The sequence below is a fragment of the Cervus canadensis genome, chromosome 9 (assembly GCF_019320065.1).
Source record: "Cervus canadensis isolate Bull #8, Minnesota chromosome 9, ASM1932006v1, whole genome shotgun sequence".
NCBI classification, from domain to species: Eukaryota; Metazoa; Chordata; class Mammalia; order Artiodactyla; family Cervidae; genus Cervus; species Cervus canadensis.
The window spans coordinates 83,947,433-83,971,234 of record NC_057394.1 but is presented as its reverse complement, the minus strand read 5'-3'; the positions used below and the strand labels follow the sequence as shown (position 1 = coordinate 83,971,234).

Here is a 23,802-nt window from a genome sequence, read left to right as displayed (position 1 = left end):
GGTACGATTCCTCTATAAGCAAAACATGAAGCAAACGTGTTAGGCCTCACTTAATCGCCTTGATCCCCTCCTAGCTGGAGCCTCCCCAGTTCCTTCGTTGAACACATGATGACACTCAGGAGCTCATTCAAATCCATGGTGCATAAGAAACACATTCATAGCCACGCTCACCATAATCTTCAGGGCAGGAACATGCCACCTGAAATTGCATACCTGTTACTGAGTGCTTCTTGCTTGCCCAATAAATAGGAGTACAAAAATTTGTTATCACCAACTTTTAATCTGTCTTCCTCTTTTCCTCTTGTATTGTCCTTAGATTACGAGTCTTTTATGTCTCCTGCATTGGCAGGTAGGTTCTTCACCACTAGTGCCACCTGGGAAGCCCATAGCTAATTTAAAGTGAAAGTGAAAGTCACTCAGTCGTATCTGACTGTTTGCAACCCAAGAACTATACAGTCCATGGAATTCTCCAGGCCAGAATACTGGAGTGGGTAACCATTCCCTTCTCCAGGGGATCTTCCCAAGCCAGGGATCAAATCCAGGTCTCCCACACTGCAGTCGGATTCTTTACCAGCTGAGCCATAAGGGAAGCCCATAGCTAATTTAAGGACACCTAAGAAAACATAACAGCATAGCAAGATTTATTGTTAACTAATTTTAATATATATTTGAGTAATAGACGTGATTTATTTGTTTTAATTCTAGAAATGGAAACGAATGATTCTTCATTCCTGGACAGTTCCACAGAGGAGAACACTGTTGAACTCACTAAGTAATCTATTTCTGATTTTTAAGACTTGACATAGTTTATGAAATATTTTGTAAACCTCAGTATTAAAATGCTATTAGTACATCCATATTTTTATAGTATTTTAATTTATCTTGCTTATCTAACTCTTTATTAAGTTTTTAGTTAGTTATTCACTTACTGTAGTGATAATTATTTTTATCTTGTCAGTATTATATGAGACTAGATGTAATTGTTAGATTGATTTTAAAAAAGAAAAACCACTGGAGATGAGATTTGGGCAGTCTGCTCTTTCTGTTACCTTCCTGAACAGTGTTCTGAGTAAAGACCATTCATTAGTCTCTACCTGATACTTTAAAAGACCCTGATACTGGGAAGGATTGAAGGCAGGAGAAGGGGACGACAGAGGATGAGATGGTTGGATGGCATCACCAACTTGATGGACATGAGTTTGAGCAGGCTCCAGGATTTGGTGATGGACGGGGAAGCCTGGCATGCCGCAGTCTATGGGGTCGCAGAGTTAGACATGACTGAGCAGCTGAACTGAACTGATATTTTAAATAAATAAATAGAGATAGAAATAACATAGCCTTCCCCAAATGAAGTATATGAGTCTAAAGTTCTATACGGCTTCTTAAAGTGTACATACCCTCAGCTGCAGTGTCATTTAAATATCACAGTTGATCCCACTTTTGTTAGTCTTCATGTTACAAGAGAGAACAAATATCAAAAATCAAAGTACAGATTATGAGAAATATGACACCCTTAATTAATTAGTTAGCTTCTTAATTAGCTAATTTATTTTAAAGAGGACTTGACTGTAGTCTGGAGAGGTATGGGTCCCTCTGGAGTGACTGGCTTCCAAGGGCCAGAGCCCAGGGTGAACACAGGTACCCCCGCCCCCATCTCCATGACACATGTCATCCCCCACCTCTGCAGCAGACTCACAGCACTCAGAGCTCTAGAATTGTGTATGGGAGGAATCAATCCATTCTCTCCACAGGACCTTGTTGCGATCTTTAGAATATCTAAGGAGGTGTTAAGCACTTACAATGTATTTTGTATGGAATTAGGAGAGCTACAAGAAAAATTTTACGAAAAGTCTGTTTAGTCTAAAGCTTCATTTTGATATTAAAATTGTATTATACCAATTTCAGGTTTCATGCAGAGGATGTTGAAATTCCTCATCTTCCTCAAGATTTTGAAGTTGCAAAATATAACATCTTGGAAAAAGTAAGAGTCTTAATTTCTAGTTGAGGGAACAAAGCTGTTTGAAGTCTTCTAATTATTTTTCCTGTTTGATAATTTTCCTATTTTTGAAAAATTGTGCATTTCCTGAATAAATACTCCTTAATATGTGAGTTGATTTTTAATAGTAAAAAAACTTCACATTTAAAATGTAATGTTTGATTTTAGTGTTTTTATTATGAAAGAAATGCATACTTATAATATATATGCTTAAAATATAATAAAAATATAAACAGCACAAAAACTTAATATGACATTAAAAAATGAAGATACTCCTCTCTGTTAACAGTTTCTTGTATTTTAAAAGAGTAGATTTCACACCAAGTATTTACAGTATGTTGAATTTCCATTATTTTTCATTAAAAAAATAAAAAAACCTTTCCTCTGACATCGTATAAATGCAAAATAACAGTAGCATTTAAAATGATGCTCCATTTGTATTTTTAAGATATTTTAATAAAATGTAACTTGAAAATAACACTTCTTCTCTGATTAAGAAAATGTGAAAAGTGGGATGGTTTAAACATATACAGGTATATTTATAACAAAATTTCCAGAAGGAAATGTAAAAAAAATATTAATAGTGATTATATATCTGTAGTAGGACTCCAGATAATTTATATTTTCTATTTACTTTCTAAATTATTTCTGCAAATGATATAATTTGTATCAGGTTTATAATCAACATTTTTAAATGGAGTGTGTGGTTTGTTATTTAGTGAATGGAGCTTAGAAAAGAGCAACATGTTTTCCAGGTTGTGACAGAGGGAGGTAAGGAGACAGCCGTGGCGGAGCTGCAGTGCCTCCAGGGCCCTGGGGACCGTGGCTTTCTGATATGCACACACTTCCTCCTGGCCACCGGCACCCAGGTAAGGGCTTCGTGGTGAAGCCTATGTTTTTATTGTCCACCTTGTTGATAGCAAATTTTGTAAAAACAGTTGAATCAGCCAATCCATTAGCTTCTCTCTTTTTAGCTAGTACCATTTTGAAAAGTGGAGAGGTGCTCTTGGGGTATGGAGGTGAGGAGGGCAGGAGAACATTCCCTGGGATGCAGGTTCCTGCTCCTGCTTGAGTTACTGACAGAAACTTTCCTAATGTTTGTACCTTGGCACTGGATCCCTTCACTCACTTCATTAAACTCTGCTCTGTACCAGGGAGTTACCTCGAGGCCACTCCTAGTGTGAGGTGAAAAGACCACACACCCACCCTTGGAAATCGGGAGGGAAGGCACATCGTGGTCCCGCCCCCGCCGTGACTCAGCTGCTACTGAAATATGTGTGAAGTGCCTGGGCTCAGGGACAGCAAGCGGGGCTGCCCCTGCCCACAACCTTCTCGAGGTCAATGTCAGGTCAAGGGCAGGGTTCTGACCTAAGACAGTTACAGAAAAGAAACAACCCAGAGCCTGCGCCTGTAAAGCCTTCAGCCCTGTCAGAGTCTTCAGTGAGACGCTAACTGACCGGAGGCTCACAGGCTCCCCTTTGAGTGACCACACAGTGGTTCTCTAAGGCTCAGGACACGCCTGCTTCACCCATTCTCCACAGGGGGGTCAGCTGTCGTCCAGGAAGGAGAACCACATCTCCTCAGGGCCCAGACTGCTGCTGATGCCCCAGGTTCCTGATGCCCGGCAGGGAGAAAGTTACACAGTCCTGGGCCCAGGGCTCAGGCTGGCCATCTGTCGGCATTCACTGCTGACCTCCAGTCCTGGTGTAGGACTCCATTACCCAAGCAGTTCTGCCAAATATTACAGCTGGTATCCCACACCTATCAAGATTCCATGAGGACTAAAAGATTAAACCAAGGTTAAGTATGTCCAAGAAGGAGAAAGACTTTGTTAGCCTTTTGCCCAGAAATGTAGACCGTGTTTTGTGGAGAATTTAGGTGAAAGTAATTGGGTGAAAGTAAGTAAAAATCAAGTTGAAAACCAGGTAGAATGTGTCGAGCTGCTTCTGCCTTCCCAGCCTCCCTCCGCCAGCCTGGCCCTCCTGTTCCTGTGTGAGTCTGTTCCCTTGACGGGCATAACCCACCCTGATGAGACAGACAGAGCTTCTCTGGCCCTTGTCCTTTGTTAATCCATTGTGGCAGAAATCTTCCCAAATTAGGTTAAATTTTACCTTTTTTTTGTTTTGTTTTTTTGTAAAAATTATTGATTTTATTAAATCTTGGCCCTTGTTCATTTTTTTTTATACCTTCTTGAATGGAGTAATGTGGACGTGGTGTGTGTCCTGCGGCAGTGGGGCAGGGTTATTGGCCCTGTGTGATCCATCCCCCATGCACAGCCCGCAGGGTCTCCACAGCCCTACTGGGCAAGCCCTCCATGTTCACTGAAGTTGGGACAAGGCAGGATTTGGGGAGGACAGACACCCCATCAGGACAGCGGGAATGACCACAGTGTTTGCCTCTGCCTTGGTCTGCGTGACCTGCCAGCACCCCTCCCTTTCTCCTTGGCTAGGGCAGTCCTTTCGTTTAGACTATGCCTGTCTCTAACGATGCCTCATCCCCTCGCCCGGTTTTTCTCATTTCTGGAAGGCTAGAAGCCAGACTTCAGAGTGGGGTAGGATGGTGTGTAAGGTCAGATTCTGGGCTCTGAACACATGTCCTGAGGCTCTTTCGTTAGTCCAGTACTTCTTTCCCACCTGCCGTGCCTCTCAAACTTTCCCCCCAACTTGCAGGTTTTAGGCTGTTTTGTCAAGAATTGAAAATGTTAAGTAATTCCTTGAAATAGCTAGTTTCTAAGCTCCTTTACAGCAGGAAACTAGCTGAGGCACCTTATCTGTGATCCTGTTTCCCCTCCCCCCACCCCCACCATGGTACCCAGTAGGTGTTCATTAAAGACTGATGTGCTAATAGGCTACAGTATGCTCATGTCCTGACACTGTGCTACGTGCTGTAACTTACAGACCAGGAGGCAGTCCTCTGTGAGGAAAACCTCTGCAGACGCAAGTGAATACTATGAGAATTATATTGAGGAGCTGAAGAAACAAGGCTTTCTACTGAAAGAACATTTTACACCTGAAGCAACCCAGTTAGCATCTGAAAAACTGCAAGCAGTAAGCTTGATTTCTACATATTCTTCTGTATTACTGATTAAATAGATTAAACAGAAATGTTTTCTTCATGACAAATAAAAAGCTGGCAGGAGACGAGAATAGGAGTTAAAAGAAGGGAAGAGGGGCCCACAGAGAGGCTCGAAGTCAAGTGGGGAGTGAGTCCCAGGATGAGCCACAGACCTCCCAGCTTCCCAGAGATTTCACTGGGAGCCAGGACAGGAGTCAGGGTCCTCAACCTTTAATGCCACTTCATCTTTAATGTTACAGCAGGCCTAAAGAATTACAGGGTGAAGAAAAAGGCAGGAGGGAAAACAGCATGGGGGTAAAAGAGGAGAGGGTCGAGAGAGGAGGACAAGGAGCAGGGACGAGTTGGGAGGGGCCTGGGGTTAAGAGTCCCCCTCTCCTGGGATGACATGGGCTGTTTCCTCTCACACCTCTGCTTATCTCAGGTTTAAAGGAGCATACTCATGAACTCTTTGTGGGTGTTTCTCTGTTTCTCTGTGGTTGCAGTTGCTTTTGGAGGAGGTAATAAACTCGAGTGCCCTAAGCCCTGAGGTGAGTGGCTTGGTGGAGATGCTCTGGGCAGAAGCCCTCGGCCGCCTAGAGGACACGCTTCTGAGACCCGTGGGCATGATGAGCCTGAATGACGTGAGTGCTGTGTCCTGGAAACAGGTTCTGCCAGGCAAGCCTGCCTCCTGCTTGTGGTTTGGAGGCCTGCGCCTCGTCTGAACAAGGCTCCCGCTGTGCTGCTGCTCCTCCTTCTCGCACTGGAGAGAGGGGCATGAGGGGTGCTGCTGGGAAGTGGGCTTCTGAGGAAACTAGAGTCCCATCTGCAGCATCAGCCTTGGGAGCAGCGCGGGGCAGGTGCTGCAGGTCCTCAGAGAGAGGCACACACCCTGGTCCACCTCAGAGTGACTGTCTTGAGCCTTCGACCGTGTGGGGAAGGGCAGGTGCACCTGCAGCCATCAGGAGGCTCTTCTTGATTGTGTACTATTGAAGGAGCAGGTGAAGAAGGTGTTCCCAGGGGTAGAGCGTGTGTGGCTGCACCAGCACATTGAAATAACTCATGGAGAAAGTAATGGGGTCAAGTCCAAAGGAGCTTGTGTGATGAGAAAGGTGTTCTGGTGGGCTTCAACCCTGAGTCTGATCCAGATGTCTTTCTAAATGTCTCGTGTGGAAGGAAGTCCCCTGGTGAGAACTCCTCTCTGTGGACGCGGACATGGATGCAGACACACCGACACTTAGGACTCTGGTTCCCTCCTCTAGTTAAGTCCGGCCCAGTTTGGATATAAGATGCATTTTCAACAGCATCAAGCTTGCTTTGTGACAGTGTCCAGTTGAAAGCTAATAGTCATGATGTATCTAAGAACCATTTTAGGTATTTTTTATACAAGTTACTTTACTTTTTCTAGATTATCAAGTTAAATTTTAATAATCATGTATCATCTTCTATTTAAAGGTGAGCAAGGCAGAGGGAATTCTCCTCCTGGTAAAGGAAGCGGTAAGAAATGGAGAAACACAGGAGCAACTGCAAACGATGCTGACCGAGTTCTACAGATTAATCCCTCACAGAGCTGCCACGGCTGAGAAGGTCAGCCTGAGCCTGCTGGCTAAGAAAGAGGACCTGTGCCAGGTAAGCCTCTGCACCTTGGGGTTCAGTTTACACTTTGTGGGGACAGGAAAAAGGAGTGTTTCACGTTGGACTGAGGTAACACTGGATCACGAAATTTGGTTCTCGAGATAGCTCAAAAACAAATGGTTGAGCCGTTTGGGGGTGATTGGGGTCCTTACGGAAGTTACCTGAATCATACTCCCAAAGGAGCCTGTGTTGGAAGAGTGGTGCAGAAGCAAGTGTTTATTTAGAATTGTTATGCTGGGGACATTCCTGACGGTCCAGTGGTTAAGCATCTGCCTTCCAATGCAGGGAATGTGGGTTCAATGCTTGGCCTTGGAACTAAGATCCTACCTGGTCACAGGCAACTAAGCCCACGTGCCACATCTAGAGAAGCCTGCAAGGAAGACCCAGCACAACCCCGCCCCCCCCCACACACACACACATAGACTCACACACACACAAAAAGAATGTTCAAAATTGCTATGCTGTGAAATGACTTTCCTGATCAGGAGATAAGTAGGATTCTTTCCTAGAAGAAACAGAAAGCTGCTCCTGACTTGAATAGTGAGGAGGCTTGTCATCCTGTAGGATGAGAAGTCCAGCTGTGGGGTGGCCACTGGTCCAATTCACTCAAGGCTGCGACCTCACTGGGACCTGGCCCCTTCCCACCTCTGTGCTTCCTGCAGGAATGGCTCCCCAACCCCTGCCGACTCCCCTTCCCACCAGCTCACAGAATCCCTCCTAGAAGGTTTCTTCTTATGTCTCTTGGAGGATGCCCCCAGTACCCTCTTATTTTTCTTTTTATCATTATTTTTAAATTAAGTATAGTTCATTTATAATATTGTGTTAGTTTCAGGTGTACAGCAAAGTGTCTAGGTTTTATATACACCCACAGATGTATGCATATATATTGTACACATGCATATACACACATGTGCACATATATATACACACATGTACTTTTTTCAGATTCTTTTCCATGATAGGTTACTGTAAGATATTGAATGTAGCTCTATATGCTACAGTAAATCCTTGATTTTTTATTTCTTTTATATGTAGGGGTATGTATCTGTTAATCCCAGACTCCTAATTTATCCCTTCCCTTTTGTAACTATAAGTTTGTTTTCTATGTTTGTGAGTCTGTTTATGTTCCATAAATAAGTTCATTTGGCTTCCCTGGTGGCTCAGACAGTAAAGAACCTACCTGAATGCAGGAGACATGGATTTGATCCCTGGGTCAGGAAGATCCCCTGGAAAAGGGAATGGCTACCCACTCCACTGTTCTGGCCTGGGGAAATTTCATGGACAGAGGAGCCTGGCATGCTGCAGTCCATGGAGTTGCAAAGAGTTGGACATGACTTAGCAACTGAACAACAACAATATTGATTCCACATATAAGTGACATCATAGATATTTGTCTTTGTCTGACTTACTTCACTCAGTGTGATAATCTCTAGTTGCATCCATGTTGCTGCAAATGGCATTATTTTATTCTTTTTTATGACTGAGTAGTATTCCATTGTGTATCTGTCAGTGGACATGGATTGCTTCCATGTCTTGGCTATTTCTTTAGCCAGAAGTGAGTTATATGTGCATGGCTAAGCCAGTTTCTGCTGAGGAGGACAGAATTACTGAGACTGCTTGGAAGTGGGGGAAGGAGCAGGCTCAGCTCACAGAGAACAGCAGGAAGGCAGACAGGGCTCGCCCCATCCCTGGTGAGGCACCACCTCCTCTGACTCTGGGTTGCCGCATCTGAGCATGAAGGATTCCAGACAAAATCAGAGATCCATGACCTCTAGACTTCAGAGGAGTTTGTAGATGTTAAATTCTGCTTGTTTGGGGGAAATTACAGCTTCCCACAGATTCCCAGGTGGTGCTAGTGATAAAGGACATGATTGAAGCGACTTAGCATGCATGCACGCACGCACAGATTCCCAGGGGAGTCTGTAATCCAGAATATGTGAGGAACCAACAAATGAGATGAGCTAGTGAATGAGATGACGAAGGACCCTCCATGTTTAAAGTTCCATGATTTCCTCAACACTGAGTGTAACTTCAGCTCTTGGTTTTGCTACTGAGAGGATGTGTGTGCTGCCCACCCAAATACCTGGATTCTGTATTTTCAGTAGGTCACACATCCTCATGATTCAGAAGTCAAAATTATATTTAAAAGGTGTACTATGTTGCACCCTGTCACCACCACCCCTATTGCAGCTCCTCTTCCCCAACACATAACCATGCTTGTTAGTTTCCTGTTTGTCTTTGCACCATTTCTTTATGCAAATAAATGTGAAAATGAGCAAACATACTTAGTCCTTCCCCCTTTTTCTATGTAAAAAGTCATATACTCTCTTCTCTGTCCTGCACCTGTTTTCTTTACGTGACGTAATGTACTCTGAGTGTGGAGATCACCCTCATTCTTGTCCTCGGTTGGGACATGCCCCTGGGTGGGCATCCTCCAGCTGTCCCCGCCAGACACAGTGAACGACGCCACGGGAAGTAAACGCTCTGTGTGTCTGGTGTCTTGTTCTTGAGCAAAGGCATCTCTGAGAGGCAGTCCCCGAGGGAAAAGTGCAGCCGGAAAGAATAAACACATCAGTAACTGGGGTGATTTTGTCCGCTTCCCTGAGGGTTTCTCTGTGCTGCCCTCTCACGGCCGGTGAATGATTTCCGTTTCCTGTCGTCTTATGAGCTGTGTCTTTGTCAAACTTCACCACTTGTATAGACTAGAAACGGCCTCTCAGTGTAGTGAGCCTGAGCACCTTTCCAGATGTTTGTGTTTCTTCTTCTGTGAACTGTCTGTTCGTGTCCTTTGCCTCTTTCTCTCTTAGGTCTTGATGTTTTTATTCATGGTTTTTAGAAGCTTTGTAAATTAAGAAGCTTAATCTATGTTATGAATTGTGAATATTTGGCAGTTTTTGCAGTTTATTTGGGTTTCTTTCTTTGCTCATACTGAGTTTTTTGGTGATGAAAAAAGCTTATTCAACCTTTTTGAGAAATGCAGTATGATATATAAATTATTTTGATATGTGGTCATTCTGACATGTATGAATCATTTCTACTTACAGCTAATAAGAGACATGGTTAATGTCTGTGAAACTAATTTGGCCAAACCCAACCCACCGTCTCTTGCCAAATACCGAGCTTTGAGATGCAAAATTGAGCATGTTGAGCCGAACACTGAAGAATTTTTGAGAGTAAGAGAAGAGGTGCTGCAGAATAATCACAGGTAGGAATATAGGAGATAGGTGAGGGTCTGCTCTTTAACCTGCTTTAGATTCTGGTAGAGCAGATCTTCACACACCTAGATAATTAATCCTCACTGCAGGGTAATTACGGTGTGATGACAGATACTCACTTCTGTGTCTATAATAGGGCTCAGAGCTGTGTTCTGTGCTTAAACACTCCCCACTGTTCCAGTCCATTCCAAGTTCACCTACTGTTGCACAGAATTAAATTCTAAAAATTTAGATGAGAGAGTATTGGAGTTTGTTCACAAATGCAGTGTTTGAGTGCTGAAGGGTATTGCACGGTAAAATCCACTCAAATTAAGATTTTAAGATGAAGAAACATGTTTTGGATCTCTCTCTGAACCTGGCTGGCCTGCTGAGCAGCACAGAAGGTCAGCTGTTTATTACCTTCTTGATCTTGTCTCATCAGGATGTCAGCTCGGCAAGGCTGAGACCGTGTTTTCTTATTTCTATTGCTGGTAGAGTACTTAGCACAGAGTATGTTTGTTGAATGAGTGCATGAATGTTGAACGAAGGAACAAATTCAATTCGTATATTCTGTATATTATGTTTGATAAAATATGGAATATTTTGCGTGATGTTTTTTACAACCTACTTTTAACACTTAACATTTTACTATAAGTTTTGTTTCACATCCTTACTTTTTTTTTTTCACATCCTTACTTATTTTTAAGAGAGTATTTTTTAATGGCTGCATAGTATTTCCAAGAGATGTTGCATTGTGATTCATTGAATCAGTTCTCTAATAATGGACATTTGGGCAATTTTGGGTTTTCTGCTGCTGCTAACAATTTTTTATTGTGCTTTTAATTATGTAATCTCAAGGTTTTCTTCTAATTCTACAGTAAAAGTCCAGTGGACATCTTGCAGATATTTAGAGTTGGCAGAGTAAGTGAAACCACAGAGTTCCGGAGCCACATTGGCAATGTCAGGCACTTGCTGCATGGGTCTTCTGTGCAGAGCTTCATGGGAATCCTGTCCCGGTAAGAGCACACCATCTCTGTTTTCCAGACTTTCCAGCTACAGTTAGACTTTTTTCTGTAGTACGTGGATCTATTCCATTAAAGTCAGCCAGCTTATTGAATTCCTGAGAAAACTGAACACTTTATAGTTAAGTATGTAGTTTAAGTCATATGTTAATTATTATATATTTTAAAGTGCAGTGCATGGAAACGAATTGCTTCTTGAAGAAAGGGAATTCTCTATGTCCTGACTCTTACCTGTGTATCTAACTCAAAGATAGTCTAGAAATTAGAGCTCCCAGATGCCATGAATTATCTATTCAAAACATAGCTCTAATTTCTGTTAGCTTTGAATAACACTTAATATTAGAGTTGAAACTGAAGTCACAAGGAGCAAGAGAAATCATAGTTAAACCTGGATCTTAGTTAAATCCCCTACTAAAGACTTATGCAGGCTCCACCTGGAAAAAGTTTTAACTGCTTCAGAAAAACCTAAATACAAGCTGATTAGAAAGATACAGGTTTTCCTTGAATTGACCTATGCATTTTGTGCTATCACAATAAGAATACTAGCAATACTAACAATGGACTTCCATGGTGGCTCAGTGGTAAAGAATCTGCCTGCTAGTGCAGGAGACACGGGTTCAGTCCCTGACCTGGAAGGATTCCAGATGGTGCAGAGCCACTAAGCCCGTGCACCACAGCTGTTGAGCCTGTGCTCTAGAGCCCGGAAGCTGCAACTACTGAAACCTGTCCACGCCAAAGCCTGTGCTCCGCAGCAAGAGAAGCCACCGCAGTAAGAAGCCTATGCACCGCAACTGGAGAGTAGCCCATGCTCAGTGCAACTAGAGAAAGCCCACGAGCAGCAGTGAAGACCCAGCACAGCCATAAATAAATAAGTAAATAAACCTACTAACAAGATTTTTTTTTAAGAAAAGAAAAGCTGATTCTATAGCCCATATTTTTTTAAATTTGAATTTACCAGGGTAATTCTGAAAAAGAAGGATAACCAGAGAGAATTAACCAGTCAGATGTTAAAAACATAAAGCTTTACTAAGTAAAACAGTGAGGTGAGAAATAGATGAGGCAGCAAAATAAAAATCCACAAATAAATGCAAAAACATAGGGGATTTAATATATGATAAAATTAGCTTTTGTCTCTATGAGAAAAGTGTTTGCTTGAGTACCATATATGGATATAAATGGTTAGCTGTCTGGAAAAAAATATAAAGTTGGATCCTTACTTCATTCCTCACACAAACTCCACGTGGAGTGAAGATTTGAAAATTTAAAATAAAATGAAGCAGTAAAAACAATCTTTGAGTAAGAAAGATTATTTAAGTACATCCCAAAAACCATTTTACAAAGTTAATTCTATTTCATAACACAGAACATAAACTTCAGATGTAATAAAAGGCAGGAGTCTCTCGTCTCCCACCTTCCCAGAGATAATCTGGTTTGTTTGATTGCAGAGAGTTCTAGAAAGCAGGAACCTGCAATGGGAGCACAGTCAGTCTTGGCCTCATGGCTGTTCTGCTGAGCCCTTCATAGGTCCAACCTGAGGGTGGGCAGTGGCTAGCCAGCCCGCCAGGTTGATGGTGGTGAGAAACGGCCTTGGCTGGATCCATTTCAGTGGCACCTGGAATTCCTACTCTGAGGTTACTTTGAAATACATTTTTCTTTTCACTTCATGCTAATTATTTATTTATTGACTTTCAGTTGGTATATTTTCTCCAGGTTTGTTGAGTTATGATTGACAAATAAAAGCTGTATATCTTTAGGTTGTACAACGTGATTTCTTAAAGTTGTACAACGTGATGGTTTAATATATGTATGTATTATGAAAAGATCTCCACGATCAAGTTAATTAGCACATCCGTCACCTCACAGGCTTACCTTTTCTTTTTCTTGTGGTAAGTACAGAAGATCTAATACTATCTTAGCAGACTTCCAGTGTACAGTATCATCACAAACAGTCACCACTCTGGGCATTGCATCCCCAGAGCGTTTTCGTCTTGTAACTGGAAGTTCATGATTTTTGACTAGCACCACCCCCGGTAGCTTCCCCCACCCCTAGCCCCTGGAAACCACAACTCTACTCTCTAGGTTTTTGAGTTCGACTTTTTCAGATTCCACATACGAGTGAAGTCTTGCAATGTTTGTCTGTGTCTGGCTTGTTTCACAGAAGTCCTTAAATAGCTCCTTTCTTGGCCAGAATTATGAGGCTATAATGAAAGATTCCTTTTTTCTAGTAAATCACTATAATATTATTTTCCAGTGGGTTGCTTTTACCCAAAGTAGTTGAAGATCGTGGAGTGAAGAGAACAGACATTGGAAATCTTGGGAGTGGGATATATTTCAGCGATTCACTCAGGTCAGTACCTTATCTTTTTAATCACATCATACACACCCATCACCAAGGAGACCAATACTTGCTACAAGTTTTCACCTGTCTTTTCTTGGTGAGGATTTCTCACCAAAAACAGATAATTAAAGCATCCAGTTTTCTCAGTATATTGTAGAAGCCTGTCTTGTGGTGGATATTTGGGAAAATTATATTTGAAATCATCTTAGTGATTTTACTATCCTAAGAACTTTTACCTGTATTTACTCACTCATTCTCACAGCAAACCACTGAGGTCAGGCCTTGTCACTCCCACCCTAATCACAGATGAGAACACTGTGGGACAGTGGGGGTGACTTGTGGAAAGCCACACAGAACCTTGTCTTCTCCAGAGCCAGCAGTCTTGATTTCTCCAGCACATGACCTCGCTCACAGACAGGGCCTGGAATAATATCTGAGTCTCTCTTCATTTCAGCCACAGCATATTGAACTTACTAAGCACCAGGTTAAGTCCTTCAAGCACGTTGTTTGATAACCTCACAATGGTGTTGGGAATCATTTTATGAAGATGAAACATCTTCATGGAGTTTAAATAACTTGCATTCAGGTCACAGAACTAAGAAAATGACAGGTTCAGGCCCGGGACAGAGGATGATTATCCAGGAATTTAAGGAGTCCCCCCAGATCAATGAGAGAAGGAGTACCCAGTAAGCAAAGGGCAGAAGATATGAAGAGGAAACATGTATGGAAACACTTGAAAAGATCAGTGATTAAGAACATGCAAATCAAACCAGAATGAGACCATTTCATACCTGTTGTATCGACAGACACTTTAACACCTTTAGGTGTTGGTGAGTCTCCCCTCCTGGAAAAGGGTGCCGTCATCTCATGGAGCTAAAGAGCAGCTGTGATAGTGTGACTCGGGGGTTGGGGAGCAGTGCACCCCATCCTGGCTGCACATGGAATCACCTGTGAGCTTTCGGACAGTGCTGGTGCAGAGTTCACCCGGATCAGCTCAGTCAGGGTCTCGGGGGCCAAGATTGGGCTCCCAGTAGTTTCTCTGCTTCGTGTGTGACTTTAACACACAATCTGGGCTGAGAATCACCACGCTAGTAAACATTGGTATACGTAGACAAGTGGGGATTGGACAGTGGGGTGGGTGATGCGCTGGTGTGGTCCAACATCTCCATGTGTGCGTGTGTGCTAACCAGGTGCTCTCCAGCTGCACGTGTCAAATGGATAAACCTTAGGACCAGGCTATGGACTGACTCTCTCCACATAACGTTATTACCAAGGGGCATGTGCCTATGTGCTGACACCGAGAAAGAAAGACAAGATAATGATGCTCTTTTTCCTGAGCTGGCAGCAGCTACGATAGCTGTCTTATTATTATTCTTGAGATTTAACATTTATAGAATAAATGCTTTCCTATGTACAAAGTCTTTCCAAGTAAGCACTTTTATATGTTAAAATATTTTTCAGAAGGCAAACTGGCAGTCAGTTCAATTTAACCAAATTGAAGTCCTCAGTGGATATGGACAGTGGGGTTTTGGTGAGGAAGTGCAAACAGACCAGACTGCAATGGGTTGAGAGCTGGTTCGCAGACAAGCCAGAGAGACAGTTGCTGATGGTGAGGGGCGAGGAGGGAGGAGGGGGGCTGAGGGGAATGGGAAGAGATGAGCAGGAGGAGGGTGGGGTAATCAGGGTCCTGTGTTTATAAATATGGGGCACCCATCAGCACAAACAGAAGTGCAAGTTTTAGAGGTGTGTCCTCAACAGTGCCCCCCCCAAGTCACCCAGCCTGAACTCTTGACACAACAGTTACTTTATTAAAGCTGTTGGTTCGTAAGAAAGTTAAATGGAATAGCTCGTTTGGGCATCACTTGACATTTTGTTTTTCCACTTGGATCCAGAAGACTTCATGAGGGTGCAGCATTGTTTGTCCCTTGACCAGTTCTTACTTGGCATTTCATGTTCTTTCTGAACTTTAGTGCCAGGAATTAATCCACTTTTTCTTCTTATCGGGTGGGCTGCTTCCTTCTCTTTGCTCAGTCTGTATATTTTAGTAGCTGATAAAGAGCTGCCTAGCACAGCAGAGGAGCAATAAATGTGTGTTTTGCATAAAAATTTTAAATAAATAAGTAAATAGAGTTCTAAATGGAATCTTCAGAGATATTTCAGTAACAGTAAAATTTGGAATATTCTACCAGCAAAGTCATTTGGATTCTAGTTTTCCTACATGTATAAAACAGTGTTGCCATGTAACTGTAAAGTAAAACACATACGTGCTTACTTCCTGTGACGTGCAGTACGAGCATCAAGTACTCGCACCCTGGACAGACAGATGGCACCCGACTCCTGGTCGTCTGTGACGTCGCCCTTGGCAGGTGCATGGACCTGCATGAGCGAAACTTCTCCCTGACGGAGGCACCACCCGAGTACGACAGTGTCCACGGGGTGCGGGGAACGGATACTGTCAGCTCAGACTTTGAGGTATTTCTATTGAGGCAGACAGGCTCCTGTTTTTATCAAATATGTTTAAGTTTAAATAATTACTGTATAGCTACTGTCTGAATTCAACAGTTTCTAAATGAACAAACATGAAATTCTGCTTTTATGAAAACATTTGCCAATAAAGTTTCTTTTCCTTTATTATTGAACTTCTGTTTTCTCTAGGATGATGAATTTGTTGTATACAAAACCAATCAGGTTAAAATGAAATATATTGTTAAATTTTCTGTATCTGGAGATGAAATAAAGGACTTTCATCCTTGTGATAATACGGAATTAGAGGAATACAGACCTGAGTTTTCACATTTTTCAACAGTTGAAGGTGAGATGGCTTTTTTGACTGCTGTTCTCTGTGATGTTTATAGAACTTAAATATTGTATTTTCAGTGAAATTTGTATTCATGTTTGGTAACTATATCTCTGATTTCTTACATAAACACTTCGTTTCCTTTTTTATTTTGTAAAAACAAAACCTGGGGTGATTGAGAGATTGGGTGATGTCAAAGCCCCCTGTTACTTCATTAACGCACTGAGGCTGAGCCATCTACCGCCCCCCAAACCAAGTCCAAGTGTCACAGTGCAGAAGACGCAGCCTTAGAGTTCAGTAGCTTGCCAGTTACCAGGCTGTGCAACCTTAGACAAACCTCATAACCTTTCTGGGCTCCGTTTCTCCCCTGTGGGAATGAGATCAACACCTGCATTATGTGAAGGGGCTGCAAAGTTGCCACGTGCAGCTTGTGTGTAAGCAGAAGGTGACTGCTTCTCAGAAAAGTGTAAATTCACACTAGTATAATATTAATTGATAGCATTTAAAAACACATCAGCATGGTGGAGAGGGAGGTGGGAGGGGAGATCGGGATGGGGAATACGTGTAAATCTATGGCTGATTCATATCAATGTATGACAAAAAAATAAATAAAAATAAAAAAAAAATAAACTGTGATCAAATTATTTTTTATCAAAAATATATATGGTTTCATGTAGAACATGACCCCTGTTTTCCACTGGAAGTCATTAAGTGTGTATCTCTTGAGAGTGTATCTGCCTCTCTAGCCCGGTCTGGCACCTTGCCCACGTGACTCGTGAGGACACGGGCTTCCTGGGACTGAAGTCTGAGAGACCTCCTGTCACTGCAGCTCTATGGCACAGTGACAGCGCTGACTGAGCAGGGGGTGCAGAAACCCAGATTCATACTTGAGATGCACTTATTAGGTGTTCTGAAGACCTGTGTGTACTTGTATATGTTTAAACTCTGAATTTGCGAGACGATGCCACATAGTTAGTAGACTGAAATGGTAGCATCCCCATTGGGAATGCTTCCCCTATCCCATCTCATGTGGATTAACTTTTAAGAAATGGTGACTGAAAATCATAAAATGCTATTTGTCCACTTACCCTAAAATGTAAGGTTTGAAGGGAAGGGGAAGGAATAAAGGGCAGGTGACAGAAACAGACAGTGGAGGGAGGGCTTTCAAAGCTGACATGAATGTTTCTGACTTGCAGATCACCAGCTTCCAGGCAGCACACCTTTCCCCGACATCAAGGCGGGTCTTCAGGATGCCTCTGGGAGTTCAGTTCCTCTGGAGGACGTTCACATCAAGGGAAAAATAATAGACTTTGTAGCCCAGGTATGTTCTTTGTGGTTTTGTGATCTTTAAACTAAATGAATGTAAATCATACACAAGAATTGGATCACAGTTGCGTGAACTAAACACATACATTTCTAAAATTTGTTTGTTCATTGAGCACCCAGTGTGTGCCTGGGGCCATCCTAAGCTCTAGGTGAACCACAAGGAGCAGCCTAAGGAAAGCCTGCCTGCTAGAGCAGGGCCAGGCAGTGCACTCGGGAAATAAATATGTAACATGGACCTGCTGGAGAGAAAACCAGGGCAGGTAGGAGGGGATGGACTGGTGAACACGGTGGCCAACAAGCCCTCCTGAGAAGGGACATCTGAGGTGTCCATTCCAGGTGGTGGAAGGGCATGTGCAAAGGCCCTGAGGCAGGAGTGCACCTGACATGGGGTGCACCGAGGATCAGGGTGAAGAGGGGGTGGAGGGAGCACTGAGGAGCAGTGGGGACACCAAGGAGCAGGGTGGAAGGGACACTGAGGATCAGCATGGGGACTGGGGGGCCTTGAGGAGTAGCGTGAGGGGGCCGTGTTGGAAGTGCGTGAGGAGGCAGCGGGCACTCCTGTCAGGCACAGACTGACAACGCGGAGTGAGCAGAAAGCCTTTGGAAGACACTTGCAGTGTAGTGACCTGCCAGAATTGTGTTCTCACGGGATCACTCTGGCCCCTACCCTCCTCCCCAAGTTGAGGACAGTCATAGGATGACCAGCTAGGAGACACAGTTCTGTCCAGGAACACACCGTGCAGGGATGTGGGCTGGGAGCAAGGCTTGCAGGAGGAGGGAGTCGGGCTGGCAGGAGAGACTGTGGCCCTTCAGAGGGAAGTGAGGCTGGTCTTTAGTGATCACCTGACTAGGGAAGGCGGGTGTGGGGCGGGAAAGAGCCTGCCTGCCACCCCTGAGGCTGCCACTGTGTGGGTGTGTCTGACCTCCATCCCCGCCCTTGCTGACCCACCCACACAACCCTGAAGCCGCTGGGGGCCCCGTGTCCGGCTGTGGGAAGGACCCAGTGTGGGTTCCAGGCAGGGCACTACAGGCGCTCCTCTCTGTGGGGCCGTACAGAAGCTGTGAGCACATGACTGCCACTTCCTGTGACTCAGGCTTCACCTGCATGTCAGTTCTTCCAGACTCCACAGGGTGAGCCCTTGTTGTTCCATTGTTTGAATGAGGAGGCACTGAACAATGTGATAAAGACCAGTCTGAACTCATCACTCCAACTGGATGGTCTGGGATGGATTGGTTTGTGGGGGGACTGGTGTTGACCGCAGCGGAGCCCTGGGGTTTGAGAGCCCGGTTTGGAGTTCGTGCTCATCCTTCTCCAGCCTGGTCATGCAGTGGTTTCCTCAGGTGCAGATGAGACGGTAACGCAGGGCTGCCCGTCGGTGGTGGTGGCTCCGTGGTGGTTTCCTTGGATGTAGATGAGACGGTAACGCGGGGCTGCCCGTCGGTGGTGGTGGCTCCGTGGTGGTTTCCTTGGATGTAGATGAGACGGTAACGCTGGGCTGCCTGTCGGTGGTGGCCATTCCGCAGTGGTTTCCTCGGGTGCAGATGAGACAGTAACGCTGGGCTGCCCGTCGGTGGTGGCTGTTCCCTGATGGTTTCCTCGGATGTAGATGAGACGGTAATGCTGGGCTGCCTGTCCGTGGTGGCTGTTCCGCATAGTGAACGTGAGGGCCCCGGTGCACACAAGTGTTGCAGGAGCGGCCTGTGTCTTTCGTGTGTCACTGTGGATTAGACACTGTTTGATGAGGCTTTTCCATGGACGGGTTTGCCCCACACATAACTCGTGGTGCAGCCATGAACCTTCCTCTCATTTCTGGATAGCTGGCCTGTTATCTGACTTGAGTGTCCACACAGAGCCGGCAGCAGGGAACTTGGCTGTACGTGGCCCACTCTGGACTTCTTGGAGTGAGCTTAATGTTTTCAGTTTAACAACTAAACTGAACTAAAACACTGGTTGCATTTGAAGGAGGAAGATTAAGATGTCAAAAATGTTACAGTGTATTAGTTTCTGTTGTAAGTCCTAGTAAAAATCCTCCATCATCTTTATCTAAAATTTCTTTGCTTTTGGTGACAACGCATCATCAAAGGCAGTGACTTGGATGGGGTCCTGACCTCTGGGGCCTCACATGCACAGCAGTTTCCATTAATAGCTGTTCCTGCGAACATCATTCATGCGGTTTCATCAAATATATGGGTTTTTCTTCTTCAGGTCGTTGTTTTTCAAACATATACAAACCAAAATCATGTGCCCATTGAGGCAAAATATGTTTTTCCCTTGGACGACAAGGCAGCTGTGTGTGGTTTCGAGGCTTTCATCAATGGGAAGCACGTGGTGGGAGAGGTAAGGGAGAACGCCAACTGCTCTGTGGGATGGGCCATCCTGAGTCCCTTAGTTTCGGGCTGAGTAGCAGCCTGGTCATAAAACAGGATGTTCCTGGAAGAGTCAGGCCCTTGTACAGCCAGCCTCCACTCAGACATTTGGCGTCCCTCTCTGGTTAGCTAGCCTCTGTTCCTGCCTGTCCAGATTCCTTGTCCAGACACTTGAACAAACAGTGATTTCAGTATCAAAAGTTTGAGAGACACATTGGAAAATTGGTAACGCCCTTTATGTATTTTTGGAAAAATACTGATCCTTTGTACCCTGCTATAAAAGCCAACTGAAGTGAAGAAAAATATGTCCAGAAGAAGTATAAGTTGATTAATTCTTTGTTTATTCTAAGAGTCCACAGTTGCAATAGTAACTTACATTTTATCAAATTTAAGACGAACTTCATTTTTTATTTATTCAGAGTAAAGCTCCAAACTTCCTTTTCACTATCAGCTCTCAAATATTTTGGTCCCAGCTTTTAAAGAGCATCCTCTTCAATTGCCCTTTTCTGATTCAAATTCTTATTAGAAGTACATTTTTATGATCGCTGTATGTAAGTTTTCATTCATCTTAGCCTTCTTAGCTTAGCCTTCTGTTTTTTCCTGGGTTTTAATAAACGTTGATGAAGTTTTCCTTATTAAAGTCTGAAGTCACTGTTCATATCATGACTGGTACAACACTGTCTTTTTCAGATTAAAGAGAAGGAAGCGGCCCAGCGAGAGTACCGAGTGGCAATCAGTCAAGGCCACGGTGCCTACCTGATGGATCAGGACGCACCCGTAAGACTTTCATCCAAGTCTGTCCCGCTTGCTTGCTAGAAAGGGGAGAACAGGTGGAAATTGATTTTGAATATGAAATTCTAATTTTCATTAGAAATTTAGCATATGAAATTCTAAATTTCACTAGAAAGTAGAATCATTTTTGCTGGTTTAGGCCCTGGAGTTTCATGTAGTTGGGAAGGGAGGTTTGGCTAGTGAGACCCATGTGACTTGTTTAGATAAAGGAGGAAATGGCCAGGGTCACCCAGCAGATCCTAAGAGCCATTTCTGTCCTTGGGAACTGCGTTCCCCAGACGTGACAACAGAAAGAAACTATGTGGGCCCATAATTTCCATCTTCCCTTAGAAGGGTAAGATATTTACATTTCCCCCAGAACTAAGCTCACTTAGCAGTTTATCCAGTTTTCACCAGTCGTGTCTCAGGGAGGCGCATCTGCAGGGCCTGGGCTGGGTCCACGGTTAGGGTTAGGTCTTCCCAGGGTCAGATGTGGAGATCTGGGAGGAGGAGCCACAGGGCCGCATCCACGCGCTTCTTGCTTTAACTGTAAGATGTATTAAGTGTGCCTTAGGCAGGTGCTGGGCCACGTGCAGCCTCTCCAGCGTAGACACGTCAGTCGTTTCTAAAGACAGGCCGTGTGCTTCAGACACACCTCTGAGGAGGACTCATCGCCAGAATACTGTCAAAATGTGATGTTTGGAACAGGCAGTTATTAAAATTACAGTAGATTTAAGGGATAAATCTGCAGAATGGGGATTAACAAGAAGAGGTGATTGTTCCACAGGGAGCTCGCTGGCCCTGTGCTCAAGTGCTGGGTCCCCTGCAGTCCCTAGAGGGGCATGGTGCCATTACACAGGCCCCTAGTGCTCTTTATACAGGTGGAGGCCCAAATTGGAATCCCAGTGTTTAAGCGGTGAAGTAACAGGAGAGGTTAGATAAAAAGTTAATGGAAAAACAAAGAGAAAATTTGAGTGCCAAAAGCAAGGCTGGAGACAGTGCCCAGCCTCTGTGGAGAAGCCCCGCAGGAGTTAGACCTCTGTGTCAGGAGGCCCAGGTGCCCTAACCATGGGTCCCCTCTTCCTCTGAGGGATTCAGCTGAAATTCAGTTCACCTGGCTGCCTGGCAGCTCAGCCTTCCTTCGGGTTTGGGACAAGTTAGGATTCTGTAGGTGACCCGGGTGACCACGTGGGTGGCAGCTGCTGGCACCCATCCAGACCCTGTATCATAGTGCTACCATACACCTCCGGTGGCACCTCTCCAGGAAGCCCTGGTCTCCATACCCTTCCCTTGAGGCCAAGTGCTGCTGCTGTATGATAATCCTGTCTTCGTTGTTTGTTCCCACCTTGATGTCAAAGGTAACAACAGTTGACTCCTCAAATCTACATTAATCGTAATATCATACACCCCTAATCTAAGCAGACTGAGTTCAGTGAAACAGAGCACAGGCTTGGCCATGTCAGGAGCACCCAAGATGGGTCAGAGGAAATGATCCAGCCTCTTTCTGACCTCACTAGGCATGAAGTTATTTCCTTACACAGTGATTGGCAATACCTGCTAAAAGAAAGCAAAGCAATTATTCTGAAACGTAAGATGATGAATTTTCTAGAAAAGAGTTAAATGAGGGCCAAACTTGGTATTACAGGCTCCAGCTCTATAGCCAGCAGGAGTCTGCTGGTATACTGTGTCTGCAGAGAGGCCTTGGGGTTGGGGGGTTAGTCTCTAGGAAGGGGCAGGCAGGCGTCCTGGGCAGAGCGTTGCGGCCACAGAGAGGCCATCGGGTTGCAGGGGGGTGGGGTGGCCTCCACTGGAGCAGAGGCCACTGGGTGAAGCCTCTCGGACCCCAGACCGCTGGGGAAGGGCCCTGGGTTCTCCTTCCGCAAAGCCACTGCTGGTCTGGAGGCCATGTCCCCTTCTCTGAGGAGGAAGCAGGCAAGTTGTGATCAGACCATTTATGTAACAGGAGGGGATCGCCTGCAGGATGGAGATGCTTCTGAGACACAGCCTAAGTCATATACTTCCATTTCAGGACATCTTCACCGTCAGTGTCGGGAACTTACCCCCAAAGGCCAAGGTCCTGATCAAAATCACCTACATCACGGAGCTGAGCGTCCAGGGTGCCTGCGTGGTCTTCTTCCTGCCGGCCACCGTGGCGCCCTGGCAGCAGGACAGGGCTCTGAGGGAGAACCTTCAGGTCCGTTTGGCGACAGCAGCTTTATTGTGATTTATGCAGAGGGAAGAAACAGCATCTAAATAACCTAACCTTTGAGGCATAGAGTCAATTGTAGTGACATTTAGGATGCTTAATGGCATCCTGTTTTTATTCTGTTCAGTCTCTTTAAATTTTATGTTGGTACTGCCTGCTCATGAAGAATTTTGATAAGCATAAAGAACGCCAATAAGCCAAAGAGGAAACTTTAAACCAATCTTAATTCCGTCTCCAGAGACGCCACCAAAGCTGCTGTTGCTGCTTTCCATACAGTGTTCAGACTCCCTGCTTTTTGTGCATCTGTATAAATTGTGTACTTGTGTGTGTGTGAGTGTGGATTCTTGTGGTGAAACTGAGCAGATACTTAGTTGTGCGTATGTATTTTTCTTTTCTCAGGATACAGTGGAGAAGATTTGTATAAAGGAAACAGGAACAAAGCAAAGGTTAGTACCTAAAATACAAAACCTGTCAATCATTCAGTGAGCATTCATTTTATAGCTTAAGTTATCATTTAAAATTACACAGAAGAGCTGCATGTAGTTGGTCAGTAATTGGGATGTTGGACTGAGCCACCTCTCTGTTCACTTCGGTAGCTTTTCTCTGAGCATGTCTATCGAGATGCCGCACATGATTGAATTCATCTTCAGTGACACACACAACCTGAGAAAAAAGGTTAGTAGGTCTTTGCTTTCACTTCTTAAGAATTCGTATTTTAACATCAGTTTTCCAAAGCACCTTTCTTTTCAGTCGTGTCCAACTCTTGGCGACCCTATAGACTGTAGCCCACCAGGCTTTGTCTGTCCATAGGATTTTCCAAGCAAGAGTACTGGAGTGGGTTACCATACCCTCTCCCAGTGATCTTTCTGACCCAGGGATCGAGACCCTGCATCTCTTATGTCTCCACTATTGACAGGCAGGTTCTTTACCGCTAGTACCGCCTGGGAAGCTCTTATGGCCATTGTATTGAATATAAATTTTTACATTTGCTTTTTTCACTTGACTTTCTGTTGTAAGTATTTTTGCAAGTATTTGAATTATTCTGAGATACAGCTTTTTATAAACGACTATCTATTGTGACTGAAAGTGAAAGAGGAGA

The 23,802-nt window shown here is 44.3% G+C and overlaps 1 protein-coding gene across 1 annotated transcript in view; it reads left to right on the top strand.

Annotated features, from left to right (window-relative positions):
- PARP4 (poly(ADP-ribose) polymerase family member 4) overlaps positions 1-23,802 on the top strand; it is a 70,257-nt gene that overhangs the window by 8,647 nt on the left and 37,808 nt on the right. Inside the window, exons 4-21 of the mRNA XM_043477806.1 lie at positions 317-349; positions 706-772; positions 1,906-1,981; positions 2,752-2,865; positions 4,894-5,043; positions 5,554-5,691; positions 6,503-6,676; positions 9,727-9,887; positions 10,755-10,892; positions 13,150-13,245; positions 15,525-15,708; positions 15,892-16,048; positions 17,230-17,354; positions 19,566-19,697; positions 20,417-20,503; positions 22,527-22,691; positions 23,103-23,149; positions 23,300-23,378. Of these exons, the coding sequence (XP_043333741.1) occupies positions 317-349; positions 706-772; positions 1,906-1,981; positions 2,752-2,865; positions 4,894-5,043; positions 5,554-5,691; positions 6,503-6,676; positions 9,727-9,887; positions 10,755-10,892; positions 13,150-13,245; positions 15,525-15,708; positions 15,892-16,048; positions 17,230-17,354; positions 19,566-19,697; positions 20,417-20,503; positions 22,527-22,691; positions 23,103-23,149; positions 23,300-23,378 (2,123 nt within the window). The remainder of the gene's footprint in view (positions 1-316; positions 350-705; positions 773-1,905; positions 1,982-2,751; positions 2,866-4,893; positions 5,044-5,553; positions 5,692-6,502; positions 6,677-9,726; positions 9,888-10,754; positions 10,893-13,149; positions 13,246-15,524; positions 15,709-15,891; positions 16,049-17,229; positions 17,355-19,565; positions 19,698-20,416; positions 20,504-22,526; positions 22,692-23,102; positions 23,150-23,299; positions 23,379-23,802) is intronic.